This window comes from Lepidochelys kempii, chromosome 3, assembly GCF_965140285.1.
Source record: "Lepidochelys kempii isolate rLepKem1 chromosome 3, rLepKem1.hap1, whole genome shotgun sequence".
In the NCBI taxonomy this organism is placed as follows: domain Eukaryota; kingdom Metazoa; phylum Chordata; order Testudines; family Cheloniidae; genus Lepidochelys; species Lepidochelys kempii.
This window is the reverse complement of record NC_136382.1, coordinates 146,414,352-146,431,846: the sequence shown is the minus strand read 5'-3', so window position 1 is coordinate 146,431,846 and position 17,495 is coordinate 146,414,352. Positions and strand designations below refer to the sequence as shown.

Here is a 17,495-nt window from a genome sequence, read left to right as displayed (position 1 = left end):
CTACAGACAGCTACATACAAGAAACCCATGGATCGCCACATCTACTTTCACAGACCCAGTTTCTTCTAGCATTTGCAATGCTTGCCGTTGAATGGCTCAGCAGCTTCATCAGCACAATGAAGGGCCCTACGGCCATCATGAAATCTAGTCAGTTGACACTCATTGACAATATGTGCCACTGACTGATAGAGACACAGTGAGAAAGTGGGTCATTACGCAGTCCCCATGTGTAGAGGCTGGCTGCGCATATTCCTTGGACTCTGTTGAACAGGTTCTGAACTGGGCAAAGATGATGTGGCAGGTCAAATCCAGACAGTCGAATAATCGGATCAGTGACAAGGGAGCCATTCCAAATGTCTTTAGTTGACCGCTCTTCGTGCCATAGGGTTGCTGCTGACAGATTCCGATCTGGCAGTTGAAACCACAATGGATGCTTCAATGTAAGTCATGCTCTGGAGTGACTGAAAATGTCCACGTCAAATGGGAGACCTGAATTGGTAAAAAGCTTTTCCACCAGTCTGGCTGTAGACTTTCCGCAACGAATGTGTAGAAGGGCTATGTTGCTCAGAACTGGTAGCAGTGAGATAGGAGTGGGGCTCAGGGTGCCTGTGATGATATGCATGGTCAAGTTCAATTCAACGTCAACCAATTTGGGGTGAGGCGAACAATACCACACAAGGCCACAGTATTCCTCTGAGGCATAGCACAGTACCAGAGCCAACGTGCCAAGTGTCTGTGCACCCAATGTTGAACCAGTTAATTTGCTTATTGCTAGTCCTGATTTTGACAGCAGTCTTTTTTTTAGATGGTTGTGGAAAGTCAGAGTGGTCCAGTGTAACACCAAGGTAGACTGGTTTTGTTTTGTGTGTCAGTGATTTTCCACTGAGGAAGATGTCAAACTCACATTTAGTGCTGGCATTATGAAGGTGGAAGACGATCAAAACTGTCTTAGTCACATTTGGTTGGAGGTACCAACTGCTACAGTAGGCTGCCATCTTGGCCAGGTCAGCATTCAAGATGTTTTCCAATTCAGTGAAAGAGTACAACTGGGTACCGTAGCAGATGCAATCTGCTTAGATAAACTTGTGTAACTGAGTCAATGGTAGGTCATTTGTACAAATTGAATAGGGTGGGCACAAGCATGGAACCTTGGGGCAAGCTATTGGATTGTCTTCTCCATACACTTGTTCTACCTCCCAAAAATGCCTGTCACGAAGAAGTTCAACAGTGTTCACCACCCATGCTCCAAGAGCTCTTGATAGTTCTACCCGAAGATCAGTGTGCCATACTGTATCGTGGGCCGCTGTCAGGTCCAAGAAAACAGCTCCTGTCTTCGAGTTCTGTTGAAACCAGTTTTCTGTATATGTAGTGAGGGCTAGGACTTGGTCGCATGTCCTTTGACCCTTCCAGAAGCCAGTAACCATCCCAACAAACCTGTTATCTACATCCAGGCACTCAAATATCACAGAATATACTCCAAGGAGAAAGTCTGGGATATAAACCATAACACACTTAAACCCACTTTCATCAAACAAAGATGCTCCGCCAGAGAAGTAGATCACATCAAACCACCCAAATATCCCAAGAGAACCTGTTTCAATATGGAAAGAAGACTCTATCCAACAACATACCCCTAGTTATCACCTTTTGCCCCATACTGGAAGCCATATGTGGTATCATTAACCGATTACAACCCTTACTTGGTTGGGATCACATCCTGAAAGGAACTTTTCCTGAGCTGCTCTTCTGACCGTCAGACAACCCCCTCAGCCTGTCCAAGTTCATCATCAGAAGCAAGCTCCCCATGGACCAGGACACACCAACTCAGAGGCACCAGACCCTGTCGGAACAACAGATGCAAAACCTGTAGATGTATCTGCATTGCTACAATGATCAACACTCCCTCTCATCCCCCAAACACACCTTTCAAGATCCATGGGTTCTACACACATCTATCACAACATATGGCGTACCTCACTCAGTGCACTAAATGCCCCAATAACAACTATATGGTTGAAACCAGACAATCACTATATTCTCAAATGAATTCACATAGAAAAATGATAAAGGACAAAAACAACGTATCACCTGTGGGTGAACACTCTCCACAAAGTGATCACTCTATCTGACAGAGGTCCTCATCCTCAAAGAAAATCTGCATAACACCTTTAAAAGACAAGCCTGGGAGTTTAAATTCATAACTTTGCTAGACACTAAAAATCATGGCCTGAATAAAGATACTGGATTTGTGACTTATTACAACAACCTATAACCCACTTCCCCCCCCACCCCACCCCAGCTTTTTTCCCTCTCCTTTTCCCCTTTGACTGGAGAGGTGTTAACTGGCCACTTCGCCTTGAATGGTCCCTTGAGATGTGTTAACTACTTGTGCTAAACGATCTGATCCTTGAATTTAGCTTTGACGCTCTGAGTACATTTCCCAGATTTGAGCTCACACAAGATTTCTTCAAAAGCTTCTCTCTCTCTCACCAACAGAAGTTGGTCTAATAGAAGAGATTACCTCACCCATTTTGTCTCTCTAGGGTTATGTCTACACTAGAGACGTTAAAGCATATAACTGTACCGATGCAGCTGCGCCATTGTAAGATATCCCATGTAGCCGTTCTATGCCGATGGGAGAGCTCTCTCCCGTTGACATAATTAAATCACCCCCAACGAGCAGCAGTAGCTATGTCGGTAGGAGAGCATCTCCTGCCAACATAGTGCTGTCCACACCAGTGCTTCTGTCAGTCAGGGGTGTGTTTTTTCACATCCCTGAGTGATGTAAGTTTTACCAACAAAAGTGCTAGTGTTAACATAGCCTCAGAAATGTACTAGGGGCATTTCATCCCTTATGCTTTAGGGCATAAGATGACCACTAATAGGTTAGGAAAAAACACCACTTGGCAGAGTGTTTCGTGTTTATCCCTTAATGAGTAGTCTTGCACCTTTCTCTGAAGTGTGTGATATTAGCCATTGTCAATCAGGATATCAAACTATGTGGTCAACTAGTCTGATCTGGTATGACAGTTCCTTTCTTCCTCTGTTTCTTGAACAACTAGCAAGTGAAGATTGTTGTTTTAGATCACAGATTGATATAAATAGCTGTCAGCATAAGCCATTCAGAAACATTGAATTTGCTTTAAAAATGGTTAAAAACAATCTCATATTTGTTCTGGGAGAGTTTCTAAGCAGAAATTTTGTTTGGTACTTAGAGGCAGTGCAGCATACTGAGCACAAGAAGCCCTGCTGTGTTTCACAACAGTATTTTCCTAAATCAGCTCACAACCTGGGTTAACCAACATTCAGTGAAGAGTTTGTGTTGATTGTTCCCACTGAGCATCTGGGAGTCACAAAAAGGACAATCTGCAGGAGAGGAGCAGAACTTTTTCTCCTGGCCAATTGTGATGAGGGCACGGGAAAGCAAGATTGGGGAGAGGAGGAGAAAAAAAGACCAGGTAATTAAGAGATAAAGGGAAGATTACTTCGATCCTGCCCTGCCCTCCAAATTTACGAAATCTTTATCAAGCAAATAACCATTCCTGTTAGTCATGAGCCAGTGTGTAAAATGCTGATCCGTAGTAGGGCCCATTGGCAGCATGTCATGACAAGTGGGAGTGGCACTTGTTTCTCAACAATATGCTGCCTTGAATTAAGCCTCTGTATACTGAGTATTCAGCATATTTTTTTCAGGCACTGAAAATTATTAACTTAATTTCTGATCAATGTCACTATTCTATAATTAATGACTCTTGCATGATTTTATAGTGATTACTTATAGTGGAGTGTAAAAATTTTGCACTATGGAGCAGAGTGTTTTTGGTTCTATTCCCTAGCAAAGAGATTTGGTCAACTTTAATAATAACGATTTCTATCAAGGATTCTTTAATACATTATATGTAAAAGACATTTAAAATGAAGAGGGTTGATCAATAATTAATTTGAACACTCTCCTACATTTGCTGTTTCAAAAGCAATTCTGCTGTAGTTTTGCTACCATCCAGCAGATTGCAGTGTAAGACTTTTGTTCACTCTTCAATGTTATTTTATTATTTTTTTGGTAGTAATGTTGCTCAGTTACCAGTTACTTGTTTAAATTGTTATCCCTGGATTTTCAGGAGCTAGCTAAAAACATACTAATCTATTTAAAGCATATGTCCAACAACTAATAATCCGTCTGTTACTCATTTCCCTTTCCAGAGTATTTTAACCAAACAACAGAACTCTTAGTCCACTTTTCTAGAAATACTTTTATGTTATTTTTTTAAAATGGTGTGTCTGGTCAGAGTAAGACTGGCGCCTTCTCCCCTGGCCAGGATATCTCCCAATGCTGTTCCTGGCAGTCTGTCTTGTTTATGTCTATTGGTCTGGCGACTCCTCTTAATACTTCTACGGATGTTTGGCAGGCCCTCTCAGCACAGCTGGATTGGATGCTTCAGGTCTACACACTGAAATATTTCCAAGAAATAGTGGCATTTCTTGATTAGAAATCAAACTGGTTTCTTTCTATGAATTGGTCTGTGAGCAATGAAAGTCTTCGATCCTTGGGCATTTAAATTGAGAGTTTAAAAGTTAAAATTTTAACTAAGTTTCTTGTTCTCAGTTATTGAGATGTTGGGGCAGCCATATTGAATAGCAAATATGGATTACTTGCACAGCAGATTTGCAGTTCATGAAGAAGAAAAGAATGAAACAGAGCAATGAATAAGCTAATGAAGTGAGAAAGCAAAAGCAGTTGTAGTGATCTTTCTTATCTTAGGTTTCAGAGTAGCAGCCGTGTTAGTCTGTATCTGCAAAAAGAAAAGGAGTACTTGTGGCACCTTAGAGACTAACAAATTTATTTGAGCATAAGCTTTCATGAGCTACAGCTCACTTCATCGAAAGCTTATGCTCAAATAAATGTGTTAGTCTCTAAAGTGCCACAAGTACTTCTTTTCTTTTTCCTTATCTTAGTAACTAAGCAGGTCTATTTAGTAACATAGCTTTGCAGTCTAAAAATATCTTCCTTCCAAATGACTTTCAAAGCTGGTTGCAGTTGGAAAATAACTTTGATAACGTGATGTCTGTTCAAGCCAATTATTTTCATATCATTTTACTTTTCAGTCTCTGCATACTGCTGTTCATACAAATTATTCTTTTCAGAAATTAATATAGATGTTAATAGTTCAATGATTTACATCTCATCTAAACCATCATTTTCATGTGAAGATAATGTACATCTTTAAGTTCAATTTCTTATCCTCCAAACTTTAGGGTTTCTTTTGACCAATTGTCATGATGATCATATAGGAAACCAAAATTTCTCTATTTATCTGCTGCACAAACATAAGTATAGTTAGCTGCAATGTATAATTCTCCAGGTATGTTAATATAGCTGACCTCTAATCTGGAGCAGCCAGTTCTAGTGTTAAAAATGTAGTTCAGTTGGAGCTAGTCAGAGCTGGACTACAAGGTATAATTTTGAGGGAATTTAGTGAACAAATAATGGGAGGAAGTATTAAAATCCATTGGTGTAGAAGGAGTGCTGGGAAAAGTAAAAGACTAAAGTGCAACAAACTTTCGTCCCTCTGAAAATGGAAAATGCAGAGAAAACCAAGTGGTCATGGTCGATCAATAAGCATCTACTCAAACTTCTGGGATTGAAAAGAAACTCCACTGGGATTGAGGAAGAGGAGAGGAAACAAAACTAGATAGAATGAGTTTAACACGCAAGGAAAAAGGTGAGAGCCATGAAGAAAATGAATGAATTACCTTGATGTGAAAGGAATCAGAAGGGTTTTTAAAAGTATATTGGGGTGGGAGGAAGAACCTGCCCAAGTAAGTAGGTCCATTAATAAATGAAGATATGAAAGTGAGAACAGGCGTTCACATGGCACTGTTTCAGCTGGCGTTGCAAGCTATTTACGTGCCAGATGCGCTAAAGATTCATATGTCTCTTCATGCTTCATCCACCATTCCAGAGGACATGTGTCCAGGCTGATGACAGGTTCTTCTCGATAACAATCCAAAGCAGTGCGGACTGATGCATGTTCATTTTCAGCATCTGAGTCGGGTGCCACCAGCAGAAGGTTGATTTTCTTTTTTGGTGGTTCGGGTTCCATAGTTTCTGCATTGGAGTGTTGCTCTTTGAAGACTTCTGAAAGCATGCTCCACACTTCATCCCTCTCAGATTTTGGAAGGCACTTCAGATTCTTAAACCTTGGGTCGAGTGCTGTAGCTATTTTTAGAAATCTCACATTGGTACTGTGACGGGTTGGATCACAGAAACCCCCTTGGGACTGTCCACTGATGTGCTGAGACCACCTCTGAGCCCGTTTTCCCTGGCAGTTTAGGACTTCAGAACCCTGCCTGGTTGTGCCAGACACACTTGCCTGCTACAAACACAGACCCAGGTCTGAACCCTGTCCCTTAAAAGCTGCAGGCTAAACTGAAGACATCTTGAGAGGTGTTCCTGTCTCCAGCACTCAGATGCCCAGCTCCCAATCCCAAATAAATCCATTTTACCCTATATAAAGCTTATACAGGGTAAACTCATAAGTTGTTTGCCCTGTATAACACTGATAGAGAGATATGCACAGCTGTTTGCCCCCCGCCTCCCCCCAGGTATTAATACATACTCTGGGTTAACTAAGTAAAAAGTGATCTTATTAAATATAAACAGTAGGATTTAAGTGGTTCCAAGTAATAACAAACAGAACAAAGTGAATTACCAAGAAAAAATAAAAACAAAACATGCAAGTCTGAGCCTAATACAGTAAGAAAGTGATTACAGATGAAATCTCACCCTCAAAGATGTTCCAATAAGCTTCTTTTACAGACTAGCCTCCTTCTAGTCTGGGTCTAGCAATCACTCACACCCCTGTGGTTACTATTCTTTGTTCCAGTTTCTTTCAGGTATCCTTTGGGGGTGCAGAGGCTATCTCTTAAGCCAGCTGAAGACCAATGGAGGGGTTCCCAGGGGCTTAAATAGACTTTCTCTTGTGGGTGGAGACCCCTTCCTCTCTCCTATGCAGAATCCAGCTGCAAGATGGAGTTTTGGAGCACATGGGCAAGTCACATGTCCATGCATGACTCTGTTCCTTACAAGTCAGGCCGCGTTCCCAGGAAAGCTCAGATGTGGATTGGCGTCTCAAAGATCATTGTTGGCTTAAGTGTTTCTTAATTGGGCACTTACTGAGAGTAGTCTTTTCTCAGTAAGCTGACCAGCTGCTTCACTGAGGCTACTTAAAATTAAACAAGTACATAGCCAATATTCATAACTTCAAATACAAAAATGATACTTGCATACAAATAGGATGAATATATCCAGTAGATCATAACCTTTGCAGAGATATATTACATGGCATATCTAGCATAAAACATATTCCAGTTATGTCATATATACATTCATAAGCATATTTCCATAAAGCATTATGGGGTGGAATGTCACAGGTACCTTCTTTGTATTTTGTCAAATCTTCAGTGAAAGTGTTCTTAAAATGAACAACGTGTACTGAGTCATCATACGAGACTACTATAACATGAAATATATGGCAGAATGTGGGTAAAACAGAGCAACAGACATACAATTCTCCCTCAAGAAGTTCAGTTACAAATTTAATTAACATATTATTTTTTTAACGAGCATCATCAACATGGAAGCATGTCCTCTGGAATGGCAGCTGAAGCATGAAGGGGCATACGAATGTTTAGCATATCTAACACGTAAATACCTTGTAATGCTGGCTACAAAAGTGCCATGCGAACACCTGTTCTCACTTTCTGGTGACATTGTAAATAAGAAGTGGGCAACATTATCTCCTGTAAATGTAAACAAACTTGTTTGTCTTAGCGATTGGCTGAACAAGAAGTAGGACTGAGTGGACTTGTAGGCTCTAAAATTTTACATTGTTTTGTTTTTGAGTGCATAGAATCATAGCATATTAGGGTTGGAAGAGACCTCAGGAGATCAACTAGTCCAATCCCCTGCTCAAAGCAGAACCAACACCAACTAAATCATCCCAGCCAGGGCTTTGTCAAGCCGGGACTTAAAAACCTCTAAGGAAGGAGATTCCACCACTTCCCTAGGTAACCCATTCCAGTGCTTCACCACCCTCCTAGTGAAATAGTGTTTCCTAATATCCAACCTAGACCTCCCCCGCTGCAACTTGAGACCATTGCTTCTTTTTCTGTCATCTTCCACCACTGAGAACAGTCTAGCTCCAGCCTCTTTGGAACCCCCCTTCAGGTAGTTGAAGGCTGCTATTAAATCCCCCCTCACTGTACTCTTCTGCAGACTAAATAACCCCAATTCCCTCAACCTCTCCTTGTAAGTCATGTGCCCCAGCCCCCTAATCATTTTCGTTGCCCTCCACTGGACTTTCTCCAATTTGTCCACATCCCTTCTGTACTGGGGGGGAGAGGGGACCAAAACTGGATGCAATACTCCAGGTGTGGCCTCACCAGTGCCGAATAGAGGGGAATAATCACTTCCCTCGATCTGCTGGCAGTGCTCCTACTAATACAGCCCAATATGCCATTGGCCTTCTTGACAACAAGGGCACACTGCTGACTCATATCCAGCTTCATGTCCACTGTAATCCACAGGTCCTTTTTCACAGAACTGCTGCTTAGCTAGTCGGTCCCCAGTCTGTAGCGGTGCATGGGATTCTTCCTTCCTAAGTGCAGGACTCTGCACTTGTCCTTGCTGAACCTCATCAGATTTCTTTGGCTCAATCCTCCAATTTGTCTAGGTCACTCTGGACCCTATCCCTACCCTCCAACATATCTACTTCTCTCCCCAGTTTAGTGTCATCTGCGAAGTTGCTGAGGGTACAATTCATCCCATCATCCAGATCATTAATAAAGATGTTGAACAAAACCGGCCCCAGTACCGACCTCTGGGGCACTCCACTTGATACCAGCTGCCAACTAGACATCAAGCCGTTGATCACTACCCATTGAGCCTGACAATCTAGCCAGCTTTCTATCCACCTTATAGTCCATTCATCCAATTTATACTTCTTTAATTTGCTGGCAAGAATACTGTGGGAGACCATATCAAAAGCTTTGCTAAAGTCAAAATATATCACATCCACCTCTTTCCCCATATCCACAGAGCCAGTTATCTCATCATAGAAGGCAATCAGGTTGGTCAGGCATGACTTGCCCTTGGTGAATCCATGTTGACTGTTCCTGATCACCTTCCTCTCCTCCAAGTGCTTCATAACTGCTCCGGGTGCAGTTATGTAAAAAAAAAGAAAAAAAATCTACATTTTGTAAGTTGCATTTTCATGATAAAGAGCTTGCACTAGAGTACTTGTCTGAGGTGAACTGAAAAATACTATTTCTTTTGTTTATTATTTTCACAGGCAAATATTTGTAATCAAAAATAATGATATAAATTGAGCACTGTACACTTTATATTCTGAGTTGTAATTGAAATCAATATATTTGAAAATGTAGAAAAACATCCCAAATATTTAATAAATTTCAATTGGTATTCTATTGTTTAGCAGTGCGATTAAAATTGTGATTAATCGCGATTAATTTTTCTGTTAATCGCGTGAGTTAACTGAGATTAATTGACAGCCCTAATTAACTTCATTTAGACCTGTTTATTAGACCTCTCTATATTGCTTGCCTAATAACACATCAAATGGAATTCTCTTACAGTTTCTCTCTCAATGGGGATTATTGTAGAAAAACTTAAAACTTCTTTTCTGTTCACCCCTTTAACCAGTATAAAGTAGACAGCCTACAGATTGGACAAATTTTGTCTAGATCCTAAGGCTTAATATTTTAAATAGGCCCTCTGATCTCTTTTGTCATTGTAAAACAATGTTTGACTTCAGTGATCCATGTATTGACTGTAATCTTATATTCTGTGGAAGAATCTGGTGATATCAAGAATTATTCCTTTTCATGAGCATTGTTGAATTCTATTAGTTTGCTAAATCTCCGCTATTACATTTAAAAAAAATAAAAATAAAAGAGAGAGGCAATGAAAGGAAGTAAGTAAAAAGAATATTCAACCTCCAGGAAAATACTAGCCCATTTTAAATTAAGGATGTTAAGCAGGAACACGTGTTATCTTGTAAACTTGGGTCAGAGGAACCCGGGTCAACAGTGGACAACTCACTGTTTAGAAGAATTGTGATACTTGCTACCAGTGTGTGCATCGTAAGGGAAAGGTTAACTCCTCCTTTGCCTCTCATGGAGCTTCCCTCCTGAGACACTGCTCTGCCTTATCAGTCACCATCTAATTTTAGCATAATGTGAGTAGGTGAGTGGATTTGCTAGTTGATGCTTGCATCATGTGAAGTATAGGAATTTGCCTCCATGTGAGGAAGCATGGTCTGGTGTTTGAAGTACAGGACTCAGAATAATGAGATCTGAATTCTGCCATATAGTTGGCGTGTGTCATTTAACCCCTCTGCCTCAGTTTAGTACAATTTATTAAATAGGAAATTATCTACCACATGTATGAAGTTTCATACATTTATCATAGAACTGGAAGGGACCTTGAGAGGTCATCTAGTCCAGTCCCCTGCACTCAAGGCAGGACTAAATATTATCTAGACCATCCCTGACAGGTGTTTGTCTAACCTGCTCTTAAAAATCTCCGATGATGGAGATTCTACAACCTCCCTAGGCAATTGATTCCAGTTCTTAACCACCCTGACAGTTAGGAAGTTTTTCCTAATGTCCAACCTAAACCTCTCTTGCTGCAATTTAAGCCCATTGCTGCTTGGCCTATCCTCAGAGGTTAAGAAGAACAATTTTTGTTCCTCCTCCTAGTAACCACCTTTTACATATTTGAAAACTATTATCATGTCCCCTGTCAGTCTTCTCTTTTCCATACTAAACAAACCCAGTTTTTTCAATCTTCCCTCATAGGTCATGTTTTCTAGACCTTTAATCATTTTTGTCGCGCTTCTCCTGACTCTCTCCAATTTGTCCACATCCTTCCAGCAATGTGGCTCCCAGAACTGGACACAATACTCCAGGTGAGGCCTAATTAGTGTGGAGTAGAGTGGAAGAATTATTTCTTGTGTCTTGCTTACAACACTCCTGCTAATACATCCCAGAAGGATGTTTACTTTTTTTGCAACAGCGTTACACTGTTGACTCATATGTAGCTTGTGGCCCACTATGACCCCCAGATTCCTTTCTGCTGTACTCCTTTCTAGGCATCACTTCCAATTTTGTATGTGTGCAACCGATTGTTCCTTCCTAAGTGGAGTACTTTGCATTTGTCCTTATTAAATTTTATCCTATTTGCTTCAGCCCATTTCTCCAGTTTGTCCAGAGGTAATGTCATGTAATGCAATATCATATTTTTTCTGTAAACCTATATCCATGTGTACTACTTATGCTACTCATTACTACTTTGTCTATGCCTGAATCCCTGGATACTGATCCTGCAAGAGCAAGACATTCCAACCACTGGTTTCTGGTACCTTTTTTTGCTACACAATCTGTCGTATCACATGGTACACTCTCTACTGATTGTCCCCATAGGACTTCAATATGCTGAACATTTTTCTTAGAAAATTTTCCACAGTTGCAAAAACTAGCTCATGACCCAAAGTTTTTGCAAGTTTAGCAGTGGTGTTTCAAGGGTTCTCAAACTTCATTGCACCACAACCCCCTTTTGACAACAAAAATTACTACACGACCCCAGGAGGCAGAGTCAGAGCCTGAACCCTGCTGTGGTGTCACCCCAGATGGGGGCCAAAGCCAAAATCCAAGCCACGCCACCTTGTGCAGGGGGGCCAAATCCAAAGCCCCGCTGTCCAGGGCTGAAACCGAAGCCTGAGTCCCGCTGCTAGGGCTGAAGCCCTTGGGCTTGAGCTTCGACCTTAGGCCCCAGTAAGTCTAATGCCAGCCCTGGCGACCCCATTAAAATGGGGTTGTGATCCACTTTGGGGTTCCAACCCATAGTTTGAAAACAGCTGATAGACCACTGACTGCTACAGGTATTTAAGACCTTATCATAGAACCCTACTCAAGGCTTATCTCATCACAGTGTTAAAAATACTTTTGGGAGAAAGTGAAGTAGTGGGGAGAATACAACTACGTAAAGTTGACTGAGCCCAAATGTGTGTTAACCATGGAGGAATGAGAAGTGTAAGATGAGGATTCTAAGTTGACATATGGGTATGTCTGTGTTAGGAGCACCTTACCACTATAGGAATTAGGGTATATTACACTGGCAAAGTGCTGTGAGTGTGGATGCAGCCATCCTGGCAAAGCTGTTCCCCCCCATGAGAGAAAGAAGTTATACTGGTAAAAGCGCAGTTTTACCAATATAACTGTATGTACACTACAGACTTCTGATGGCACAACTGGTATTGCACTTCATACCCCTGACCGACATGACATAATGCCAGCAGCAATCTGTAGTGTAGACATAGCCATAGAGAGTAGAAGATATTTGGCAGTTGAGTGATAGTGAGAGAAAAGGGGAAAAACACCAAAGCAGCCCCATCCTAGAAGAAGCACATGTCCATGAAAAATAAAAACATTCTCTGTAAATATATATATATATATAGAGAGAGAGAATGTTTTTCTTATATCTCTCCATATAAAATTTTCTGTTGCTTTTGCTATATACTGATGTTTCTGATTATGTAATTATTCACTTACTAATACATTCCAGTATCTGAAAGCTCTAGAGAGAGAGAGATTTGGGGCGAAAAATAGGAACATAGCTTCCTTTTAGTTCTGCTGAAATAAATTGGATGGAGGTTATTTTTTGGGGGGGGATGGGAGAGGGCAGAATGGAAAAGTATCTTTCTAAAACAGGGACCTCTGGTATCTGTGCACCTACAAGCATCCTTTAAGTGCGTTAATAGAGTTTCTTTTCTTTTCTTTTTCAGAGCTAAATACCACAAATTAAAATACGGCACAGAATTGAATCAGGGAGATATGAAGCCTCCAAACTATGATTCTGGTAAGAATTTAAGAGTGAGGGAAATATGGTATAAAGTTCTCCTCTAATTTTAGCTACAGATTATTGAACAACTTAGTGGACACAAAGAGGATAATAAAGATTGTTTAATGTTGAAAAAGACAAATGTTAGCCAATGCAGTTTGTTACACTGGTATTATAGGGACAAGTTGTTTCTTCAGTATCTGTAATTAGGCCATCAGATGAGTTGAAGTAAAAATGCATGCTGCAGAATATATCTATTCTCTCTTCTTCCGATCAAAATTCAAGAAAGTTCTGGAGTCACAGAAAGGTATGGAAAACACATATGGAGAATCTGATATTGGAAGAATAGAAGAATTGTTATGCATTAACAATAACAGTGTAATGCAATAGCAATGAATTCAAAATGCTTAGTACATCATTTCCTGATTCATGATCTTGGTTGGATTCCAGAAAAATTGAAACAAACGTGTTAGAGGTAAACTAAAGTTGGAGGTACATACTATGGAATTTTATAAAATTCCAGTGACAACTGGAAAATAAATATATAACAAATGATGAACACAAGTTTGGAACAGAACAGTTCTCCCCTGTATCTATGGATCACTTTCTTTTGTTATCCCTCCAGAAGATGAATCTTCTACTTTTCATAAAGAAATGGAGTGACTTTGAGCCACAAAAGAGGAGAAATTGGAATTCCTTTTGTTCTGATCAGCAAAATAAACCTTACCAAAAGGACTTTTCCCCCAGGTTCCAGATTATGCAACCAGTCCTTGAGAGGAGGAAGGAATAAGCAGAAATTATTCCACAGCTTTATTCTCCCGTACAGCCAAAAAAAAAAAAAAAAGCCTATATGAAAGTCATTTCTGCACACTTCACTCCTGGCATTCACTTGAAGGAGACTGTCCTGGTTAACTGAGTCCTGGGCAAATCCCTATTTTACTGGGTGCTGAAGATGGTCTAAAAACACTTACCAATCAAATTCTCGACAATACCTTTGTCCCTTCCCAAACTACGCAAAATACAATGAAGCACAAACTGAGGCATCTTATTTCTCATCTCTTACAAAATGGTGCCACTGAGCTCTTGTACCCAGACTGGAGGAATACTCAGTTCTGTTGCATCCTACATGTAGCTGCTTAAAAGAATGGAGATTCTTGCACCATATGGGATCCAAAGCTGGTTTTTCATACGCTTTCAGGATGGAGATTTTTGTATTATTTCTAGTCCATGTGCGTTGTACTTGCTTTACTGCCCATAGATCCATGCACATCTGCATGCTTCTCTTGGACCAAGTCAGAAAAAATGTTGAGGCTTATTTCCAGTGATACATCCTGTGTGTCCCCTATGTGGTACCTTGGAGGTTCTAATAATTCTGGTTATAATTCTCCTAATCAAGGGATTCAACTCTTACCTGTATTTAGGTGACATTCTCGTTAGAGCTCTTCTGTGCCATTTGGCAAGCAGTCCAAGTTCTTTCAGTCTCCTCCTGAGGGATAATGGATCTGTCATCAATTTTGGGGGGAAGAGACATCTCTCTGAGATGTCTTTACTTCAACATTAATATAAACAACCTCCAGGTTTCCTGTCTGAAGAAGAGTTAGTGTGAATTTACTTCAGTCTTGATGCAGAAAGGTCTCTTGGCTTTTATCTAACACAGGTTTTGATAATTGTACGATGGATCTAGCTGTGTTCAGCTGTCTTCAGAAAATCAATGTCTAAATGACTGATTATTTTTCATTGCTATTCCTGAGCAAGCTTGTAAATTCAAAGTCACAACAGTACTTAACATTCATATGGCACTTTTACATGTATTTATTTATAAGCCTGGACTGACAGGATAGCAACACATTTGTTTATGCCATAATGGCTTTATCTGGGTAAATGGAAAAACTTAGTTGTGGTTTTAAATAAAAGATTAGTTTCAGATGAAAATTTGATGAAAATGTGTTGAACTACTATTAAAATAACCATAGCCGGAAGAAAACTGCCTATTGTCTCAACAAAAACAGCTAAATCTTTTTTTCCTTCCACATACAAATCATTGAAAAATGGCTGAACTTTAAATTATCTGTAAGTAGGCCTGACTGAGCGATTTCTTCATGAACAAATCTTAGATGTTGGTTGGGTGAGCTTTAAGGATTGATATTGTGTCAAGAGCAGTGGGAACCAATAAAGTTTTTTTGTAATGCTTTTTTTCTTTTCATAAGAACCCAATTAACCTTTAAAATACGTGATCACTACAGAAAACACTAGTACAGAATTCCAGATGTATGCATGTGACTGCATCCTTGTGAAGAAAAGGAGTTGGAACCAGTGAGATGATGGGTTTTATATTGGGAAATAATGATAATATGAAGGAGATGCTGATGACAAGTATAACTTGTTCTCAGAATACAGTAGTATGTTGATGGCAGTCTTTATAGTGTGGTTTCATAGGTAGCACTGCAGAGCTGCACTTATTTTAAGACCTTTAAAAATAATACTGAAAAAACCTGATTTTAATTAAATCTTTTCCAGATGAAGGGAATGAAACAGAGGTTCAGCCCCAACAAAATAGTCAACTAATCTGGAAACAAGGGCGACAGCTGCTGAGACAGTAAGTGTCAAAGTTCAAACAAGGGAGCTAGATACAAACAGGCTTGGAAATTGAATGTGTCACTGGGCCTTTCTTAAATATTTCCATTAGACTTTTCTCTTTTGTGAAAAGAGTGGCAGAATTGGGTTAACTTTTCCTTTAGTCACTCTAACTTTTCCAAAGTTTGAGAAGTTTTGATAAGTTGCAGAGTAGAAAAAGTAAAAAGTCAGAGGGGGGCAAACTACTCACCACTTTTCATATTATTGCTTTCAGTGGCAAAAAGGAAAAAAATGGAGAAAAGTAGTGGGAGGGGGATTAAAATTTGGTTTAAGAAAATTCACAAAAATCTAATGAAAAATTTCAAATCTTTTTCACAACATTTTTTCAATTTTTTGAATGGAAACACATGACAATTTTGCCTCAAAGAGCTCCAATCCAAAAGGACTAGAACACCACCGTCTGTGTTGTAGTTTTCAGTTCGACATATTTAACTTTCTAGAGCAAGAGTTGGCTCCATATAATAAACTTCCTGCTATTTATTGTGATTATTGTAATAAGTTTAAAATAACAGCAGTGAGAATATACAGTAGTAATCTACAGTGATTTTGAAATGCTGTAATGGAAGATGCATGCACTTTGATGAAACGGGGTCAAAATTTATATATTTTATCCAAGTGACTGTCCCCCTAACTATGCAATATCACTGCAGTTATCAGTTAACAGCCCCTTGCTTTAAATGGTCTGGTTCTTGTTGCAAGGCAATGTCAGTGAAAGGTCCTCTATTGTGTAACCCAGTCTGTTCCCCCATAAACCCTACACCGTATTATGTCAGAGTCAGGTTCTGATGATTTTCAGGTCATGCTGCAAAGCTTACATGTGTTTCCATACTTTTTTGTGGGGGAGGACTGAGTGGGCAGAACTGTGTAGCAGAAAAGTCTGGTAGTGTTGGGTTTGTTTTGTTTTGGAAAGGCACTGGACCAGTTTTTTTTGGTTGAATGGATTATTATTTAATGTGCCCATCCAAAACTATGGATACACATCCATTTTAAATAAATATTTTCTTGACTACGACTCAATGGTATGAGGACAAAGGTATCCCGTAATCTCACTCTCAGAATCTTAAAGAAGATCGTGCTGTTATATGATGTTGAATCACGTATGTATTATGAAATTGTTGCTTAAATTAAATACAGACTTAATTTTGCACAATTGATTTATGGGACTGCCAGAGATCCAGCACTGACTCTCTCTCCCACCAGACTGGCGGCAATGAGGATGTAATTGTTGTTGTAAATGCAAGGAGTGGCTTGTATTAATAGGGGAAAAACAAATGCCCCAGTTTGTCATAGTCATAGTGTGTTCCTAAAATGATGTAATACTTGACACTTTACATCCTCAGAGACCATTACAGTATTGACCAGTTAGTCCTCATAACATCCGTGTGAGGTCAGTAACATTAACTCTGTTTTACAGATGAGGAAAGAGACTGAAAGATTGACTCACCCAGCATCATGCAGCATATTGTTGATAGAGCCAGTTTTAGAACGCATGCATCCCAATCCCAGGCTCAGTTTACTAGATCGCACTTTCACCTCTTATGCACATGAGCCAAATGCAGGAATATTTAAGATTAATAAAATGATTTAGTAAGACTAGATCTGTACAAAATACATTACATCGTAAAATCATATGTTTGTCCTATTATAGTTACAGTAACAGCATGGGAAGTTGACACAGTAGGTGTTTACAGGCTTTGTTTAATGGTCATCTAAGGGACAAAATTTAAGTTTTACTTTTTTGAAGTTTGGTTTAGATTTCCATGAACTTCTCTTGATGAATAAAATCGTTGTGGTATGTTATATGTAACTGACATTTTTATGAATAAATTGCAGATATTTTAAGTTAAAGTCCTTTTCCATCTATTTTTGGTAAATGTAATGAATAACGTATTGTATAAACACTGACTACTAGGCTCTTTGATTTTCTCAGTGACTGCAGAGA

At 39.7% G+C, this 17,495-nt stretch overlaps 1 protein-coding gene across 6 annotated transcripts in view; it reads left to right on the top strand.

Annotated features, from left to right (window-relative positions):
• STRN (striatin) overlaps positions 1-17,495 on the top strand; it is a 108,846-nt gene that overhangs the window by 35,711 nt on the left and 55,640 nt on the right. For all 6 annotated transcript variants that reach the window (XM_073338372.2, XM_073338377.2, XM_073338373.2 and 3 more), the window contains exons 3-4: positions 12,864-12,937; positions 15,437-15,515. In XM_073338372.2, coding sequence (XP_073194473.1) covers positions 12,864-12,937; positions 15,437-15,515 — 153 coding nt within the window. The remainder of the gene's footprint in view (positions 1-12,863; positions 12,938-15,436; positions 15,516-17,495) is intronic.